At 32.3% G+C, this 18,964-nt stretch overlaps 2 protein-coding genes across 3 annotated transcripts in view; one reads left to right on the top strand and one right to left on the bottom strand.

The window, feature by feature from the left end:
• The first annotated feature begins 859 nt into the window (after positions 1 to 859).
• LOC136980572 (apolipoprotein L4-like) overlaps positions 860 to 18,964 on the top strand; it is a 31,476-nt gene continuing 13,371 nt past the window's right edge. The window contains exon 1 of one of the 2 annotated variants that reach the window (XM_067276709.1): positions 860 to 1,309. The gene's annotated coding sequence lies outside the window, so the exon portion shown is untranslated. Of the gene's footprint in view, positions 1,310 to 1,486; positions 1,614 to 18,964 lie in introns of those variants that run through there. The other variant, XM_067276710.1, reaches the window with a different exon arrangement.
• On the bottom strand, positions 6,215 to 8,819 carry LOC136980571 (zinc finger protein 91-like). Its single transcript, XM_067276707.1, has one exon. It carries the CDS (start codon positions 8,796 to 8,798, stop codon positions 6,606 to 6,608), a length of 2,193 nt encoding a protein of 730 aa, XP_067132808.1. The 5' UTR covers positions 8,799 to 8,819; the 3' UTR covers positions 6,215 to 6,605.

Below are 18,964 nucleotides of genomic sequence, written 5' to 3'. Positions count from 1 at the left end.
TCCTCACTCCTCACTATATATTATAAATATATATTTAAAAAGGCACAGATTAATGATACATAGAGACTAAAAACTCCCTACGCCATTTATGTTATCGATTTAAAGTCGCGTGATACATTTAAACCAACCAGAATGAAAAGCTGTGCCAAACTCAATTACCATCGAATCCTTATGTCGTCGGTCTATCTGATATCATAAATATTTTGTTAAATGTTTTCTTCTAGATTTATATTATTCCTAATAACAGATATTTGCAACTGGTAATAACGTTTAATCATATGAATAAATTTATTTTAGTACTTCCAAAATCGAACAATAGTGAGGTTGAGGCCGAAGTTTTAAACGCGAAAACGTCGGACGTTCAGCGCCACTTTCCTGTAAGCCTAGAAGTTTGACAATGGTGTTTGGAACGTCGAGCACGATTCCACTGACTTTCCAAACGCCATTGTCAAACTTCTAGGCTTACAGGAAAGCGGCGCTGAAAGTCCGGCGCTAAAAATGGGATTAATCAATTCACTTATGTGGAAATAAGAGTACAAATTTGTACTTTTTTTTAACTCTCTCCTCCCTGTGGGCACTATGAGGGCTTCATTTAGCAAGCCCATTATGGGATCGGCCAGGCCCACAATGGGGCGGCCGGCTGGTGAGGTACGGGGAAGTTTTCGGACTACCCCCTGAAAACTTCCTGGGGATTTCTCGACCCACCCGGATTCGATCCCGGGTCCCCCAGTGCAGTAGGCTGCCATTTTGACCGCTCGATATCTATAAATCTGTACTGTACAGTACATAATTCTCACCAATAAAGCCTGGACTCCACATTACCGGAATCCGCGACGTAATCGTAAAACTGGAAGCCAAACTGACGAAACTTTCAGTTTTGGAACGTTCAGTTGGACAGAAACAAGACTGAAAGCAGAGTTAAAAATTATTTAACTTTTCCGTTTTCGTTCCGCGCTTCTGTCGTACTGCAACCAATAAAAACGCAAGGATTTGTGACGCGTAGTCACGTGTACTTTGATTGTAGTAATGGCGGAAAGTGTAGCGAAAAGGACGAGGAAACAAATAGATTTGGAATTATTCATTGAAGAAGTTAGAAAATACGACAAAAAATGTAAATAATTGAAAGATTATTAACAATTTCATTGTTAATAAATGCAGAGAAAGCAAGGCAAAATCCGTAGCGTCGTCCATCTTTGACTCTACGACAATTGCAAAACTGATCAACAGATGGCGCAGTTCCACGTAACGTGCTAGTGGAGTCAAGTTAAAACGAAAACTCTGTATGTTTGAATTCTGTTTCTGTTTTCAGGTAATGTGGAGTCCAGGCTTAATTCTTTATAAAATTTAAAAATTATTTTTTCTGACTTTAAAATATTTACTTGGAAATTATTTTAAGTTTTGTAAAGTAATTTTCCAACAAAAGTAATCACCCTACGTAAAACTTGTTTTAATGCATGACTAATTGTGCGTGGGTTACAGTGAAAACCAGAAATACCGTCTACTTTCTAAAATATAACAACGCAGTTTGCAAAAATAATTTAGTTTTTCGTGTATATTTACACACGAATTGGCCGTTTCTACTATTGAAATTTTAATCGAAGGCAGTTAAAATAGTGCGTATTATTTTACCTATTCATTCATAATGTACGATACAGTAAAAGTTCGTTAATCCGGTACCTACGGGACCAGATTACCGAACGTTTGTATATTTTTTCGCTAAATTCCATGTTATACACAGTCTGAACGTTGCAGTTATTAGTCGCATTCAGGTTGGAGCAAGCTATTTGGAAATTCGAAAACTGGCGCGTGTTCGGATTATTCCATTTTGAGACAGCCATAATAAGCGGTCGGTGCACACCTCGAGTGCACTAATCTGCACCTGTTGTAGGTCGGTGCACATCAATGCTCCAAACTGAACGCGATTACTGTTGTATATTTCGTGCTAGTGCATGCTACTGTATTCTTCCGATAAATTATTCACGCTCTGGAGACGATACAATGCATGTCTATTGCTGTGTTAACACTGAGAAACCTGCTAACAAGTTAATAGACATTTTATTGCACAAATTCAGCATTCACTATGATTCATGCGCGTGTATTGTTTATTTTCCAGACATGTTAACAAATTTTTAAAACATTTCATAAATAGCTTTAAGATGACATTCTTCTCTTCATTTCTGTTTCGAAACAAAGAGAAAAATCCTCATTTCTACACTCATGTTTCCAAAGATGCTCTTAGTGACTACACACAAAAGAAATTTTGTTCGATGAATTGTTAATTACAATTTACAATTCACGGGGATTTAATTCGCGGATTATCCACACGAAATTACAGCGACGTTTGAAGGTCCCCGAGTCCAAAAATATAAATTTTGAGGGGGATCATTTTTGACCGATCGCTATACTTCCCCGTTATATGTAACAGAGCCGGGAAAGTAAGTAAACAGTGGTTCAATTTTTAAAATTAACTAGATTAATTTAAAAATGAAAAATATTTAGTACGAGAAATGCAACCAAATTCATGTTTCTTTTTTTTCCCCTGTATGTATGGATGCTAGTGTGTGGGAGGCATGATTTTCTTCACCCTGTTTGAAGCTTAATAACTCGTGCCTTTTGTCGAAAATTTCTGAAAGTTTGCAGGTTTGTGTATTACGGGCATTGATGCTATTAAATTTCGAAGATCGAGAGGGTGGGAGATAAAAAAATTTATAGATAAGACACGCGACCCCTTTACCAAACCATCTCTACCTTCAAAATTGAGCTTTTTGCTATTTTATAATTAAAAATATAAAAGTTTTTAAAATAAAATCTGATAACAGACGGCACACGCAGTTTCATACGTTGCCGGGAAAGTTAAGCAACTCCTTGATTTTTAAATAAACAAACAGTTGAATCATTTACTATAATGATTTAGTGCACGATGCTATCGTACTGTTCTCTTTATTTGTGTAGATGTACCAAGTAAAGACATTTATTTTTCTTGATTGTCAATTGAATTCTTTCATCGCATTGCCTTATCAACTTCTCTGTGTACCTTGCTCAGCATTACACTGTAGACTACCTTACCGTATAGTCCTGTCACAATTTTAGCGATAAACTCTGTCCCCATTTAGTGATTTTTATGAACTATATTCAGGGTTTCTACTCAAATTTTTGTTTTAATTTCCATGACTTTCCCCGACCAACACGTGTTTTACCTTATGGCACATTACAAAATAAAAAAGACAATTTGACTATGCACATAGCTCTTCCCTGTTTCATTTTATAAAAACTCTTCACATAATATTAGGCTAGTTTTTAAAATTAATCTGCACTATCAGTAAAAGAAGTATGTATAAATGCTAGTGTTTAGGGGGTGCACACACTAGCATTTGGCCAATTAATCAAAATAAAAAATAGTGATAAAAATTTATAAGTCTGATTTTGAGTGATTTAAAAATAATCTTACAATGCAATAGAATAATAAGTCTTATTTGTAATAACAAACATTGATGAATAGCATTTGTGTATTCTTTACATTATACATACCCTCACACACATTAAAACTATTACAGTAAAATGTTGACTTAATATCCTTATTATCAACTGTATCTTTACTTAAATTATGGAAAAAAAAAAACTTAATGTTTAATGTGTGTTTTAATAAAGAGAATATTACAAGAAACATTTTTATTAATTTGCACAATATGCTTCTATAAACTCAAGGATCCCCATCAATACATTTGCAGATCCATAGGAATCTGTAAACCACATGCTGTTGATAAATCTGACATTTGCATTATCTCAAATATCTGATATAAAAATTTCTACTGTTCAGTACACATTGTGCAAAAATTTTCAGTGTTTTCAGATGATGCTCACAATATCAGATATCAGTTAAGTATCTCAGAATGGACAGATTGATGGGAGAAGGCAATTCAACACTTGGACATTCTGCCAAGGAGAGAGGGGACTTTCTATAGGAAACACCCTGTATAGGTGTTAGATCAGGCATGGCCGAGTTTTTGCCCACTAGCCAAATTGGAAATAAAATTTTTTTCACGGGCCGAACGAAATATTAAATACAAAACAGATTCATTTAAGTAAATAAATGTTTAAGTATATTAGTATTATATTTCTAGCAAAGCACACTGGGCTGTATGTTGGTCATGCCTGTGTTAGATACGTGAAAAAACCCCGTTAGTAAGATGCAAACCTGCAACCGACTACCAGTGTTTTATCCAATCAGCTATTGACGGGCTAAGCATGTAAGGAGCCCAGACCCAGCTCGTGCTGTTTTATAAATTTTGCATTTCTTGGATGTCAAAAGGACCATTATCTACTGTCTATGCTAAAAATAAAAATTATCATTCACAGCACAGACTTTTTGTTTCTATTAATCAACATATTGTGTCAAATTTATAATTGTATATGCTATCCTATGATTACAACACGTCCTTAAACTACGGCAATCTTTTAATCTAAAACATTTTTGTATTAACTTATCAGTTTAGTGTTGCCTATTTAATTATACGTATGATTTGATTTAATTTTTCAAACTATGTAATAATAATTATTAATTGGCTGAGGAACTACGGTTTTATATATATCTCACTAACTTTATGAAGCTTTGCAAAAGTTTTAACGTACCACAAACGTTTTCGGTCCACCTTACGACCTTCTTCAGGTGGAATTCTATTAGAGAAAACCATAAGGTTAGTGAGATTGTTTTTTAAGATGGATTTTACTATGGTTTTATTTTGTGTGCAATAAGTTTGGGGAAATTTTGGATCCTGAAAATATTCTGCACCCCTTTTCATAAGTTATGTTACACCACATTACTTCTTGTTACCTGCTGACAGCTACGTATACTTGATCAACCAGCCGAGGCAAATTCCCCGACTTTTTCAAACACTAATGAAAGTCTTTGTCTTTCCAGGTGTGATTAGGAACCCTAAATGTAAAAATAGATAAATTTAAAATAAAAAAAATTGCCTTTTGAATAATTAATTTTATTAATTATACTAAATTTTATGTAGATCAGTTATAAAACTAAATATGTCAGTTCCATTCATTTGCTGAATAAAATAGATGTATACAAGCTGAGTTATATTTCCATTTACATGAATTATTAAAGTATAAGATTTCAAGAAAAATAACATCTTGTAATTTTGTGTTTCTTGTATTTACAGGATGTTCCAAAAGTTTCCATACATACAAAGGTAAAATATAGCTTTATTCACAAAAACCATTAAAATATCAGTGGATTGACAGAAAGTAAGACAACAGAACACAAGAGTGATCTGTCAATGGGGTAACTTCTAGCAGGACTTCCTATGTGGAAACTGGATTCTGTTTAGGTGTTAGACACATGAAAACCCAGAACACTGCATGGTGGTCAGGCACGAACCAACGACCAACTACCAGTGTTCAATCGTTTTATTTGGCTATTGGGGGGCTTGATTTGTGTCAATTTATGAAGACTTTTGGGACACCTTGTGTATAAAGTTTATACAAGTAAAATACCACAGATAATAAACAGTAGTAAATTAACATCAAAATCGTAGTTTGGATGTAAATTCATTCTTTATTTACATTCTCTTTGTTAGCTGCTACATAAATTTCAAAGTAAAACATTTTCAGTCAGATAAAACTCACTAAGTATATGTAAAATACACTGCGATTTGAAATTATAACAAAAATTGAATTTATTGAAGCTAGAGATATACATCAATTTATGGTATATTACCCATTCTGTTTCCATTTGAAACAATACTTCCATATAAATACAATCATTTTATTTTAAATCATCCTGTACGAACAAAGTAAGAAGAATCTCACTTCTATAAATAGTAATAAAGTTAATTAATCTACAAAATTTGACTTTATATTATCAAATTTAATAGCTATTAGAGTCAAATAAAATTACAATACACAAATAAAAGCTTCTTAAAATCATTTTTCCACAAATTTCTAATTGACATGTAACTGTATTTCACTCTAACATTAAGTTTAAATTTAATAAAATATTTAAAAAAATTGATAAATACACATTAAATATTTATAATCACATTATTATAATATTAAACACCATATATATATATATATATATATATATTATATAATTGTGTTTACTTGGCAAGAACACAGCAAAACGTAGGAACTTTGATTACTTGCAGTGCATATTTGCATATTAATAGTTATAGTTTACCGAAATATAAATGCCAATTTATACAACAATTTCATAAAAATCATAAATGCTACCATACTGCAATAAAAATATTTTCTCCATTATAAAAGTAACTAAAATGTTTTCGTTCTTATAAATTCCCCCGCAACATTACATAGTTGACAATTATCGTAACGTACCTTGCGTACGTAAGCAGCTTTTAATTTTTTAGGAAATCGAAACAAATTAATCGTAATGAAGTAATCGACATTTCATTTTTTTTTTTTGCTCTGGAGAAACTCATTAAAAGATATAATTTCTGCTCCGTTATTGACAATTACCCCTTAAGTCTAAAATCCGTTGGAGATAATCTCGTAAATATCAAATTAATTTTAGCATTAATAATAATTGCAAAGTTATTCTACTTTTTCCTATAAGATACAATATCGTAATCGATTCACCGATGCGTGAGTTCGTGACGTTTTAGGTTGAAACTCTTATGAAAGGTTTTTTTACAAATTTGACATCTGAAGTATTTGTTGGAGAAATGAGTTTTTCTATGCGAGCTTAAATCCGATTCGGTCTTATAACTGCATTTACAAATCTTACAATAAAAAGGAAAGTTTACATGGTGGAGTTTATGACTGTTTAAATACTGTTTCGCCTTGAAAGTCTTTCGGCAGATGTGGCACGTCAAAGGACCGATTTGTCGACGATAATGCACTGCTGCTTTATGGGAGTACAAATGATTAGAGGATTTAAATTTTTTCTTACATATATCGCATGGAAAATGATGATCTTTTGAGTGCACGTATTTATGTCGAACAAAATGGTATTTTCTAGCAAAGCCAATGTTACAAACGTCACATTTGTAAGGTCTGTTTTTGTCGTGCAGCTTTTCGTGCATCTGAAATGTTATTCTTGACGTAAAATTTTTCTTACAGATTTCACAAAAAAATGGCTTATCGTCGTGTTTTCTTTCGTGCCTTCTCAAATATAAAAACAGTTTGAAAGCTTTTCCACATTTGCGACAATAGAAGGAGCTTCCCTTATGATCTCTCTCTTCGTGTCGTTTTAACACACATTGCAATTTAAAAGACCTGTTACATTTACTACATTTAAAGGGCCTGGCTTTCATGTGTATTACTTGATGACGACTTAATTGTAATTCACTCTCGAAATATTTCTTGCACAAATTACAAGTAAAAGCCTTTTTATTTGAATGAAGCGCTTCTTTTTGTGGTGGTTTCCATTTGCTCTTTACTGTCGTAACGCAGACCTGAGAGGAAGATTTCTTTTGTACGGGTTTAAAGTTACTTTTTGCTGAAAATAATTGTGCTGTGCTACTCTGGATGTGATATAGACTAGTTTGAACGTGCAATCTTTCGTGACGCAATAAATATGCTCTAATCTTAAAGTCTTTCTTACAAATACGACACTGAAATGGCCAAATATTGGAATGAAGGTTCATATGCCTTTTTAAATCGTGTTGCCACTTAAAACCTCTTCCACATACGTTACAGGTAAATGGTCTCTCATCAGAATGTGACACTAGATGACTTCTCAATTGGTATGCATTTTTACAGGTGGTATTACAAATTTCGCAACAAAGTCCGTTTGTCGGGTAATGTTTATTTTCGTGAAGATGTAACATGTATCTCCACTTAAAAGTACTGATACATTTACTACATTTATAAGGTCTTAATCTCGCATGCCCTGCTTGGTGAGCTTTCAATTGTGATTCATTCTGAAAGCTTTTCTTACATACGCGGCATTTAAACACTACTTTACTTGAACGTATCATCTCTTTTGCCTGCAGTTTCAACATATTACTGGAATTTCTTCTTTGTTCAAATGTCAATTTGTTCCTTTCTGAAAGTGATTCTACCCTGTCATTTTGGATGGAACGTAGGCCATCTTTACAATATCTTCTAGTGTGTCGCAATAAGTACGATTTCAACTTGAAACGTTCCTTACAAACATGACACTGGAATGGCCAAATGTTCAAATGAAGTTTAATATGTGTTCTCAAATTGTCTTTCCTCGTAAAAGTTTTCTGACATATGTGACAATCAAATAGTTTCTCATGAGAATGTGCTATCTGTTCACAATTTTCTTTACGAAATCTCAAATCATTGCTTTTGCAAGAAACTTTATGATTTAAATTTTGTTTCGGCGGAGACTTTACTGCAGATCGTTTTAAAGGTCTTAACCGATATTGCGTCGATGTTCCTCTGTTGGCAGGTTGTTTCAAAAGACTTTTCAACTGATCTTTTGAAACTTTCTTAGATTTTCGAAAGTAAATCTTTCTCTTAATGTGAGCCGGTTCGTGATATTTTAATGTTTTATAACTTAAAAATTTCATATTACACGTTTCGCATTTATAAGTCCTTTTGATGGCATCATTCACATCACCGTGCACTTTTCTATGCCGAAGCATCGATATCTTCAATAGAAATCCCTTCTTACAAATGTCACAATTAAACAAGTTTTTACCAGTATGGGAAGCAATGTGAGTCTTGTAAACAAAGGCATTAAAATACTTTTTGTTGCAAATTTCACATTGAAAATTCCTCTTGGGATGAATTAAATACTGTTTTGTATAAGATTTTGTTTTGAATATTTCTTTACAAAACTTATCTTTACACATTTTCAAACTTGACGTATGTAAGGATTTGAAATCATTTTTGCCGTTTGATTTTTCCTTTTTGTTATGACAATCTCCTCTTTTATTTTCTGCAAATATATAAAATATAAAGTATATTACGACAGTCAATATTACATACTTATAGATATGCAATGCGGATATATAATATATTTAACAGTTATGCATTCAGATAATGAAAACAACAACAGAATATACATCAAAATAGCACACAGAATATAGAACACATACACATTACTGTGATTAATTACAAAACAGTTTAACAGCTTACTTGTGGAAGAATGTAAGTAATTGAAGTATCAGAGACATTTGATGTTCATACATTTAGCAAATTTCTTTAATATTTCATTACCAATACTGAACTATCATTAGATATTGTAATATATTTTCTATTGTAACATTTAATTTTCAGACTTTTAGAATTTACACTTATAATTAATGTCCCCTTCGAGAAAACAATTGACAACTAACCGCAACTCCAAACTGGTTGTATATGCAACAAATATCACAAAATATTTAAAAACCCAGTAAAGAATACAAATATTTAATTCTACAAACATTTTCTTTTGTCTAAAATGAATACCATCAGGTAATTTAAGGATGATAACTGACAGAACCTATTCTTTAAAACAAATTTTCAAGTATCATTGAAGTTATATCGTTTATTTATATCTTTTTTAGAAAGCTTTTCCAAGAGATTTGTCGTTTTAAAAATGTTTGATTCGTTTTAGAAAAACGTGTTCCGTCGGTTATCTTTTTAGAATTACCCAACAATGTTTCTTGTAGACGAGAGAAAACTATCGTAGAATTAAATATTTGTGTTTTTTTTTTTAGGTGTTTTATATTATTTGTTACAATCTACAACATATTCAATAATTATGATAATAGATTAAAAATAATACAGTGTCCAAGAAGTTATTGTGAAATGGGAAATTCACGTAATCTCGCATGGACTCTAGCTTTCTCGATCTCCACGCCTCACTCCCCAGATTTTTATCTCATATGTTCACTTTTATTGGAACTTTACATAAACCTTTTACACTGCACAGTAACTTTTTGAACATCCTGTACTCGTGTAGAGAAGAACCAACTAATTTTCAAATTTTTTGAATTTTTAAAAACAAAAAACACAAGTCTGTCATACCACATACATACAAGAAAGACATTAGCCGTACACGAAGTGTTTAGCCGGCAGAAAAGAGGGTAAGGGAAAGGGGGAAAGAAGGAGGGAGAGGAGATAGACAGTAGAGAAAGGTAGGATCCCTCTGAACGGTGTACATATGGCTACAGAACCCTCTATGTTTGATGTTGGCGTGCAGTTTTTAGGCTGCAAGGCCATAGTCCCCAAAGGGGCTAAAAGGAAAAGGGTCTGCATTCTGATTTACTGTTTACTAAACCTATCTGGCAACATGTGAGGTTCTCACTGGACACATGCTGTTTACCTGCATTTTGTTTGCTTAATAAATTACATCACTTACATGGCATTTGGCATATTAGAAATATATAAATCTCTGATAATTCAAAACTCAATAATTCAAATTCATGATTACTTTGTCTCTTGAATTTCGAACTAATGAAGATTTCATATGTAACATACAATAAATTAAAATCATAAATATATACATAGCAGAAAGCTGTTGATACAATTTTAAATCTGTAATTTATAATTAGAACACTTTTAACCAGAATTAAACCGAACTGTAAATTACTTTCAAACCTCCAAGAAATAACCCCATTTCCAATAATGGTTGCTTTTTAAACTTTTTGACATGAACAATAAAAAGTGGTACTGTAATAAAATGTATTCTAACCTTTAAATTCTTCTATGACTGCGTTATGTAAACACATAAATAAACACTCTTAAAAACCTTTTAACCACAGCCGTTTTTTACTATTCTTCTAATGTTTTCAGTTATTAAAAATAACTGAAAACATTAGAAGAATAGTAAAAAAGGCTGTGGTTAACCACTCTGATATGCTGCTAAACACTTAAATGGTAACACTATCTCCTCCTCATTTAGAGATTTTGATCACCTATTAAGCCTTAATTTCCTAAATTATACCACCTTGATCTTGACTCTAAAAATTATTAACATAAATTTTCAATACGAACAAAATAAATACCATTCTAAGTTAACTAACAACTGCTATTTTACAACTGATTAATAATAGACAAAAATAAACACTGCAAAAAGCTAACAAACAGGCAAGAAAATTATGCACAAAGTCCGAACATTTTCGCCTGTGTTAAACGGGCATCGTCAGGCAACAAACTGCTGAGAACACACGCAGGACTGCCGAACAGGTGTGTAGGGGGAAGGGGTGTATGATGTAAGGAGAAAGGAGGGGGTTTATAATTCATAGAAAGACTTCCAGGTCCCCTAGCGATCTGCGTTAATGCAAGTTGACTGTATTACATTGTTTTATGTATTCAAAACGTTGTTTTCATTTGAATTCAATCTAAAAATTTTGTGAATTTGTTCAAAAATTATTAAGAAAGTGACTTTTGGAACTCCTTTTTTTGAATATGTTGACGTATCAACTCAAATTTTGTTTGTATTCCAAATACATTCTGTTCTGCCTGAGAATGACATTAATGCACTGTTGAAAGTACCTGCATGTCGTTTTTTAAATTAAAATAACCTAACACTGAAAGACAGTATGCTTTTACTGCTTTTACAAATTTGTCATCAAGAATGATTATCATTTTGATAATATAGAAAAATATAGGTTCAAGTATTGTTCTAGATATATGTCTTATACAGACAGATAACAAAAGCTGTTTACAATTAAAAAATTAAATAATTGAGTTATATCTAAGCTTTCAGACTACTCTACATGAAAACTATTGATCAGTTAATTGCTCTAAATCAGTGGTTCCCAACCTTTTCTAGGATGCGGAACACTTTTGTAAGCAATTTTCTTTAGCGGAACACTTACTTAAGTTAATATGAAATACATAAGCTTGTCATCAGTTATTTTATTAGAATTGAGCAGTTATAATTCAAAATCTCTACTCATATTATTAACGCCAATTCTAAGACAGGAAAAAATATACATAAATAACTTTAATGGGAAACTTGTGCCTGATGTTTTTTACATATTTCATTCAGTTTTTATCGTTGCCTTTATCTTATTCGAAACAGTAGTACACTCCATAAGTATGAGTTGTACAGTACATATATATTTAAGTTTATGAAAATTTTATGATTTTAATTTTTTGATATTCGGCGGCTCGAATACAATTGTACACTTTCCAATTTGCAACTAAATCTGCGGAACACTTGGGAGGTGCTTACGGAACACCACTGCTCTAAATACAGAATTACTAACTTGTAAGAAGTTTCTACTTGTAAGAACTCTTTGTTTATTCTTATTTTACTTTGCTAGATCATTGACATAAGTTATTTTTTGTTTTACATCAGTAGAATAGATGTAACACTTCTATTATATTTCACATAATGTAAAGTTCTCTAACCCAGAAAGCATGGGTGCTGGCAATAATTCCACACCGGTGTGATGCTGAAGTGATGAAAATGCCAGATGACAGAGATGTTTCTACTTTTGCTCAATTTGTTAGCGATTCTAAATGCACTTTGTAGTGCATATTACAGAGTTTTTTGCATTTCATTTTTATATGCACTTTCAAACATACAATAGACTCCATTGTTACAACAAATCATCTATCTTATAATTGAAAAAACTTTATAAGTTCAGTTACAATGCCAAATATATAAGGAAAAATTGTACTCTTTCGACATTAGATTTATTTGTTTTACTAACTAAATACAAGAATTAAATACAATTTCTTCCTTAAAATATATTCGGCATTGTGAATGGGCTTATAAAGTTTGACATATTATGGAAACTGCAAACAATGATTTTTTCTCACTCCTCAAATGGTTCAATCAGTGTAACCAGTTATTCTTCCTCTTACACTGTCACAAAACGTGTATTTAAATCATCAAACAAATAACACAAAAGGACACTATGATTTCTTCCTTAAAAATCTGTTCTTCTGTATATCCTTACTGTATTTGTTACTTGACATGCAGTGTTTTTGAGTGTTGTACCAAATTCACTCTAGCATATTTTTAGTTATATTTTTATTGATGAGCTATTGGAAAGATCATCTTCAAGACTTCAACACTGTCATAATTGAATAACCCCAGTCTTTTATGTTTTTTGTATTCTTATTTTGTTTTGTTTTTTTTTTTTAAATATCGCCGGGTTTAGGCGACTCGTGTGATCCCCTCTGACTTCACCTTCTATCCTTCCCTTACTCTCCGACTTTCATTCTTCGTTCCTTTCATTTCTTTAGGGCTAAGTCTGTCAGCAAGACAGACAGCTCTCTTAAACTTTACTCTAAATAAATAAATAAATATAATAACCCCAGTCTCTGCCAAGAATTTCAAGCCTGCCAGGTTAGAGGACTTTCCAGAAAAAACATATATAACAAATAAATAAGTAAGTACAAATACTAGTTTGAAGATACATGAAAATATTTAGAAGTTTTTAACAGTTTTCCTTTGAAGGATGTAAAAGATAGATGTGCACACATTTAATCTAATAACAAAACTAAAAATTGTTATAATTTTTTAAAAACATCCAGAACAAACAATAAAACATTATATATATATATATTTTAATAACAAGGCATATTCATAGAGACACAAAACCCAGAAAATATTTCTAAAGCATTTTAATTTTAGATTAACTGTCTTTCGAACATATGATTGTTTACTTTTCCTAATAGTCACCCATACACCTCGATACGTTTGATAAGCCTGGATATATAAAGTCGCCCACCTTCTCTCAGTAACCACGTCATCACTGCATCTTGAATCTCATCTTGTCATCAAACATCTTTCCAGAAAAATGTTCCTTCAACTTTGAAGACAAGTGATAATCACTTTGTGCAAGATTCGGAATGTGTAAGGGATGTTCCTAAACTTTGTCACTTGAATGTCTGCAACAAATCTTGCGTCATGTGAGCATGATGCAGATGGGCATTATTATGCAGTAGGATACCATTTTGTCACATTTTTGCCATAAAATGGAAACAAGCTGCCCATGAATTTCAGCAGCAATTTCTCCTTTAGCATAAAGGAATCTAATCACTGAATGAATCTCACAGTTAGCGAGATTACAAATTGATGTGGCCATTTTAACACACAATGCAAGCATAACAATGATGCAATTAAAGTCGAATGAGTTCTGTCGTACGATGCAGACCCTAACAGACATGATAGTGCAGCAAACTGCAAAAAAATAATCTACCTCGGATTTCTACTGGTCTTATATCTTTACTTTCTGAATATGCCTTGTATTATTATTTTATTAATTATTTCAAATAAACTCTAAGTACTTACCTCTAATAATTTCAATTTTAATATTGTTGATAGTAGTTTGCATTGAAGTAGAAGGTGTATCATAATCACAATTTAAATATTCTATATTGCTCTCATCATTTTGGCTAGAGATATCAGCTACACAATCATCGACATTCTCTTCATTATTTAAATTTACCATACATTCTACATTTTCCAACTGAAAGAACAAAAATACAAATCTATGTTACTAATATATAGTACATCAATATATAATTTTACGAGAAAAACTCTAAAAGTACAAATAATTCTTTACTGAAATTCAATGACTTTATATATAATACTCTGTAAATAATGTTATAAATACAGTAGAGCGTCGTTTATCCAAATCAATTGGGGACTCGGGTTGTTCGGATAACCGATTAAGTACGAAAAAATATATTAACCTGTCCCATGTTGAAATTTTTCTCCGTTGTGTGTCGCTTCGCGTTGAATTTTCGTCGATTTTAAGCCTAACAAAAATTTTTATAATAATAATCGTGGCTATTGTACTGTTAAAAATTATTTCTTTATTCTGTACAAACAAAATAAATATATTGAAAAATATAAAAACAAAAAAAATTATACTTTAGAAGTTAATCTAGTATCAAAAATGTTTCATTCAGCACGACACAGTCCAATTGGAAAGCTTTCGGTTAACCGACGTTTTGGTTCATCGGCTTTCGGATAAACGACACTCTACTGTAATTTCATATTTTCAGTTTACTTTGTCATTCACAATTGAGGAGGATGTATTGGGTTGTTTGGAAAGTAATTTCGTTTTTTCAATAGAAAAATAAATGCAATACTCTTATAATAAATAAATATTTTATTGAATTATATATTGACCATTTTGGTCAAATACCTGTTGTCATTGTTTCTGGTAGTAGCATGATTTCACATTCATAAAAATTTTGATCGTTGTTTACAAAAACTGATCCAAGTGATTTTTGACATTGTCATTTCAAGTAAATGTCTTACAGTTAAAAACTGTAAGACATTTACTTGTATATCAAACACAAACTGTGTTTGATATTATTCAATTTGTTTACTCGATGGCAGTACACTTTCGAATCAATTGTTAAAATGTCTGGTAAAAGCTCAAAAAAACATTTCTTTAAAATCCCACCATAGAGAGCATCTCTCGTTAATAACGTGTGGAACCCATATATCGAGCTTTGAAACGAAACCAATTTGTTTTAAGTAGTAATAAATGGTTCAATTTAACAGATTTAATCTCTTATTGATTTCACGTGTTGTTATGTGGCAGATTGCTTCAATCGGTACCTTTATTTTGTTTTCATTGGCTTCAAATGGCCATCCAGAATGTGGTGTATCTTCGATATTAAAATTGCCAGAACGCAATTTTGTAAACCAGTTTTGGCACTGTCTTTCTCTCAACACATCTCCAAACATGTACCACAATTTTTTTCTTGTTTGAACAGCATTTTGATTTTTTAGTTATGAAAAAGTAAAATATGCCGAAAATGATGCTTTCGATTTTCCATATTTGATGGGTCATCGAAAAAAAACAATTGTACAGAATCGAACAAAATTTTTTACAAATAAGCCTTAAAATGTCAACTGTCAAAGTACATAATGAAGATGTGGTTTAAAATAAAATTGGCTGGTAAAAGTACATCTAATTCCTCTAGTAATAAAAAAACGAAATTACATTCCAAACAACCCAATACAAAAATATGTTATGCCCGTCCTCATGGTGGTTTAATATTTTCATGGATGAATGCATGAGAAGATACGAAGTACCCGAGTGTGGAATGAGAATTAGAAATGAATTAGTCTGCATACAACAAATGACACTGCTATTAGAGGAGAGTAAGGAAGAGATTTAGACACTTGTGTCTAGTCTTCAATAAGCATATAAAGAATATATGTTTCAAGTGAACGTGAGTAAAACTAAAATGCTCGTATTTGAATGCGAAGGTGAGCAAATGGATTTCATGATTCATCTGGATGGTGAACAACTAGAACAAATGAATGAGTTTGTATATTTGGGAAGCATGACAGGAATAGAAGGCTACAAAAGAGTGAATGCTGGAGCTCAGATGGAGCAATTTGCAAGGGATAAAAGTATGTCCAAAGATGCATGAATAGCTACGTATGAGAGGTTATGGTTCCTGTGCTCATGTATCGTAGTAAAACTTGTGTGTGGCATAACAAGGAGAGACTATGTAAGAAATAAACAAGCATTGAATAAGTGTGCAGTAAAAGAGAATATGGTTGAAAAGGTTTGTAAATCAGTCTTACAATGAATTGACCATGTTGAATGAATGGAAGAAGAAGAATTGTTGAAGAGAGTACACATGAGAAAGGGAGATGGGAAGTATGGTAGGGGAAGGTTAAGAAAGTCTCAGTTGGAATAAGTGCATTAGTATCTTCAAGAACATGAGTCAAAAAGAGAATGTGAGAGTGTGCTAGAAGGTGTGAAAAAAGTTGCAAAATGAATGTTTTGTAGGTTATAGTCTCTTTTCGGCCTGCTGACTACTCTTTTTGAATTAAGAACATGTATGCATGTATATACTATATGTGTATATGTATGTATGATGCACCTGTATGATTTCTGTATAAAATTATTCACGCTGCAAACTTTGCAAAAATAATTTATTTTTAGCTTGCTTGAACTTAGCATATATAAAAAACAATAACTTTTTATTGGAGCAGAAAATAACAATCAACAATTTTAAAGAATTACAATCAATTTGACTGTCTCAAAAATATGAAGGAATATAACAAAATTACCAAAATTTTACATTCCGAGAAAAATATATATAAACGTAAGTTTAAAGAACACATAGAAATAAAAAAACATAGCAATAATAGTAACTTAGTAAATCTGTCAAATGGAATGCAAATCGACCAACAGTGGTATTATGTAATAGAGGGCGCAACAGACTAATAGTTTTGTGTGTGGCACCCTACTGCGAAAACGTTCTAGTATTGAAAAAAGCGCAATGCTTTTCGAACAACCTTAAGTGTATATTTATAGAACCAAAATTTGCTGTAAAATGTTTGAAATACATCCGGAAAAATAGTAAGTACGTATTTACTTTTAGAAAACTCTATATTAGTTACACAGATCTTTGTAAAAAATTTTATATAAGAAAACTTTATAATTATAGTACTACTGTAAGTACACGGGAAAATAGGAATTAAAAACGAATATGAAAACAGATACCAGTAAGCAATGTATTGTTAATAAGGAGTATACGAAGAACTAAAAAGGTATAAAAATTGTATTTAGTTTAAAATGTTTTTTAAAGAATTTTTGTAAATCTTATTATGTACGTACTCGCGTCACCCATGTTAATAAAAAACCTTTGATTTCCTGTAGCACTGATGAGGGACCAGGACTCATAAAACTGGTCCGAAATGCATTTGATGAAGAACCGATAAAAAAGTTTTAAGCCTGTTTAGCTGTAAGTTAGTCTACCGAATATTTTCGGATTAAAGAGACAACCACCTATTAAACATAAATACAGCTACTAAACAAATTTAATTCAAATTTAAATTTAATAACAAAATTAACTGAAACAATTAATGACACATTAATAAATTATATTTAACAGTAACCTGTAATATCCAATAAAGCTTCCTTTAGTTAAAATAACTTTAAACGTTGCAAAAAGTTCACTGAGTTCAGTGTTATATCCACATTTGCTTGTCGCAAGTACTTTCGACGAACCTTACTGTCGTCGTCATCAGGCGAGTGCATAAATTTGCCGAAAAAACTTTAAATGGAACTAATCCAATGTAGAATAGAACGGATAAAGCTTTGCCAAAGCCGGGGCACCACCAGAATGCTTGCCAGCCACCTTGCCAAGCACCAAGATGATGTGGCGAGGGGTAGGCACACCTCAGAGCTTACAAGAAAGGTACTCGAACAGGGTTACAATCCGCTATGGTCGCAAGCGGTTATGCACAAGAGCTGCAAAGATAGAAAAATTGTTTTCATCAGGGAATCCCTCCTTACCACCACTCTTGATCTGCCCAATGTTCGGGTCACGCTGTACAAGCGTTTGAGCACATTTTAGCGTTGTCTAATGTACGTATAGCATGAGCTCAGGTCTGCGCATGCGCAGCCTCGCTAGCTGCGGAGCCAGATGCTCGATCGGCTTTCGAACGTTTTGAATTTTTGTTTTTTGCGTTCTTAACGGCTTTGGCAAAGCTTTATCCATTCTATTCTACATCGGATTAGTTCCAATTAAAGTTTTATCGGCAAATTTATGCACTTGCCTGACGACGACGACAGTAAGGTTCGCCGAAAGTACTTGCAACAAGCAAATGTGGATATAATGCTGAACTCAGTGAACTTTTTGCAACGTTTATACAGTATTTGGCGTGAAAAGTATCGCAACAATATAAAATAACTTTATGAATATGGTCTGGCATTGATTGTACCATATGTGTTTTTGGAGGACAGATGCACTTATTTCTTCCAAGTGATGAATTATGGCTTGTTTTAGTTCATCCACACTATTATATTGCTGTCCATTTGCATATATAAATCTAAGCCAGAATCCAAAGATTTTCCAACCGATTAAGATCAGGAGATAGAGTGGGCCAATCAATAATAGGCACACTATTAGCTAAAAACAATTCATATTAGATATCACTTACAAAATCAAAACTCTAGGTCCTAAAACAATATGTTGAAGGAAAACAAACATTTTCATTTGCCTTAAGCAACCATCTCCAAATTAAAACAACTGATTTGGAAAGGAATCAAAGATTGGATGTTATAATTTAAATAATAGAAAGAAC

Source organism: Centruroides vittatus, unplaced genomic scaffold (genome assembly GCF_030686945.1).
Source record: "Centruroides vittatus isolate TY-2023 unplaced genomic scaffold, ASM3068694v2 contig_711, whole genome shotgun sequence".
Taxonomy (NCBI): domain Eukaryota; kingdom Metazoa; phylum Arthropoda; class Arachnida; order Scorpiones; family Buthidae; genus Centruroides; species Centruroides vittatus.
The sequence above is the reverse complement of the archived record's forward strand: the minus strand, read 5'-3'. Positions and strand labels throughout refer to the sequence as shown.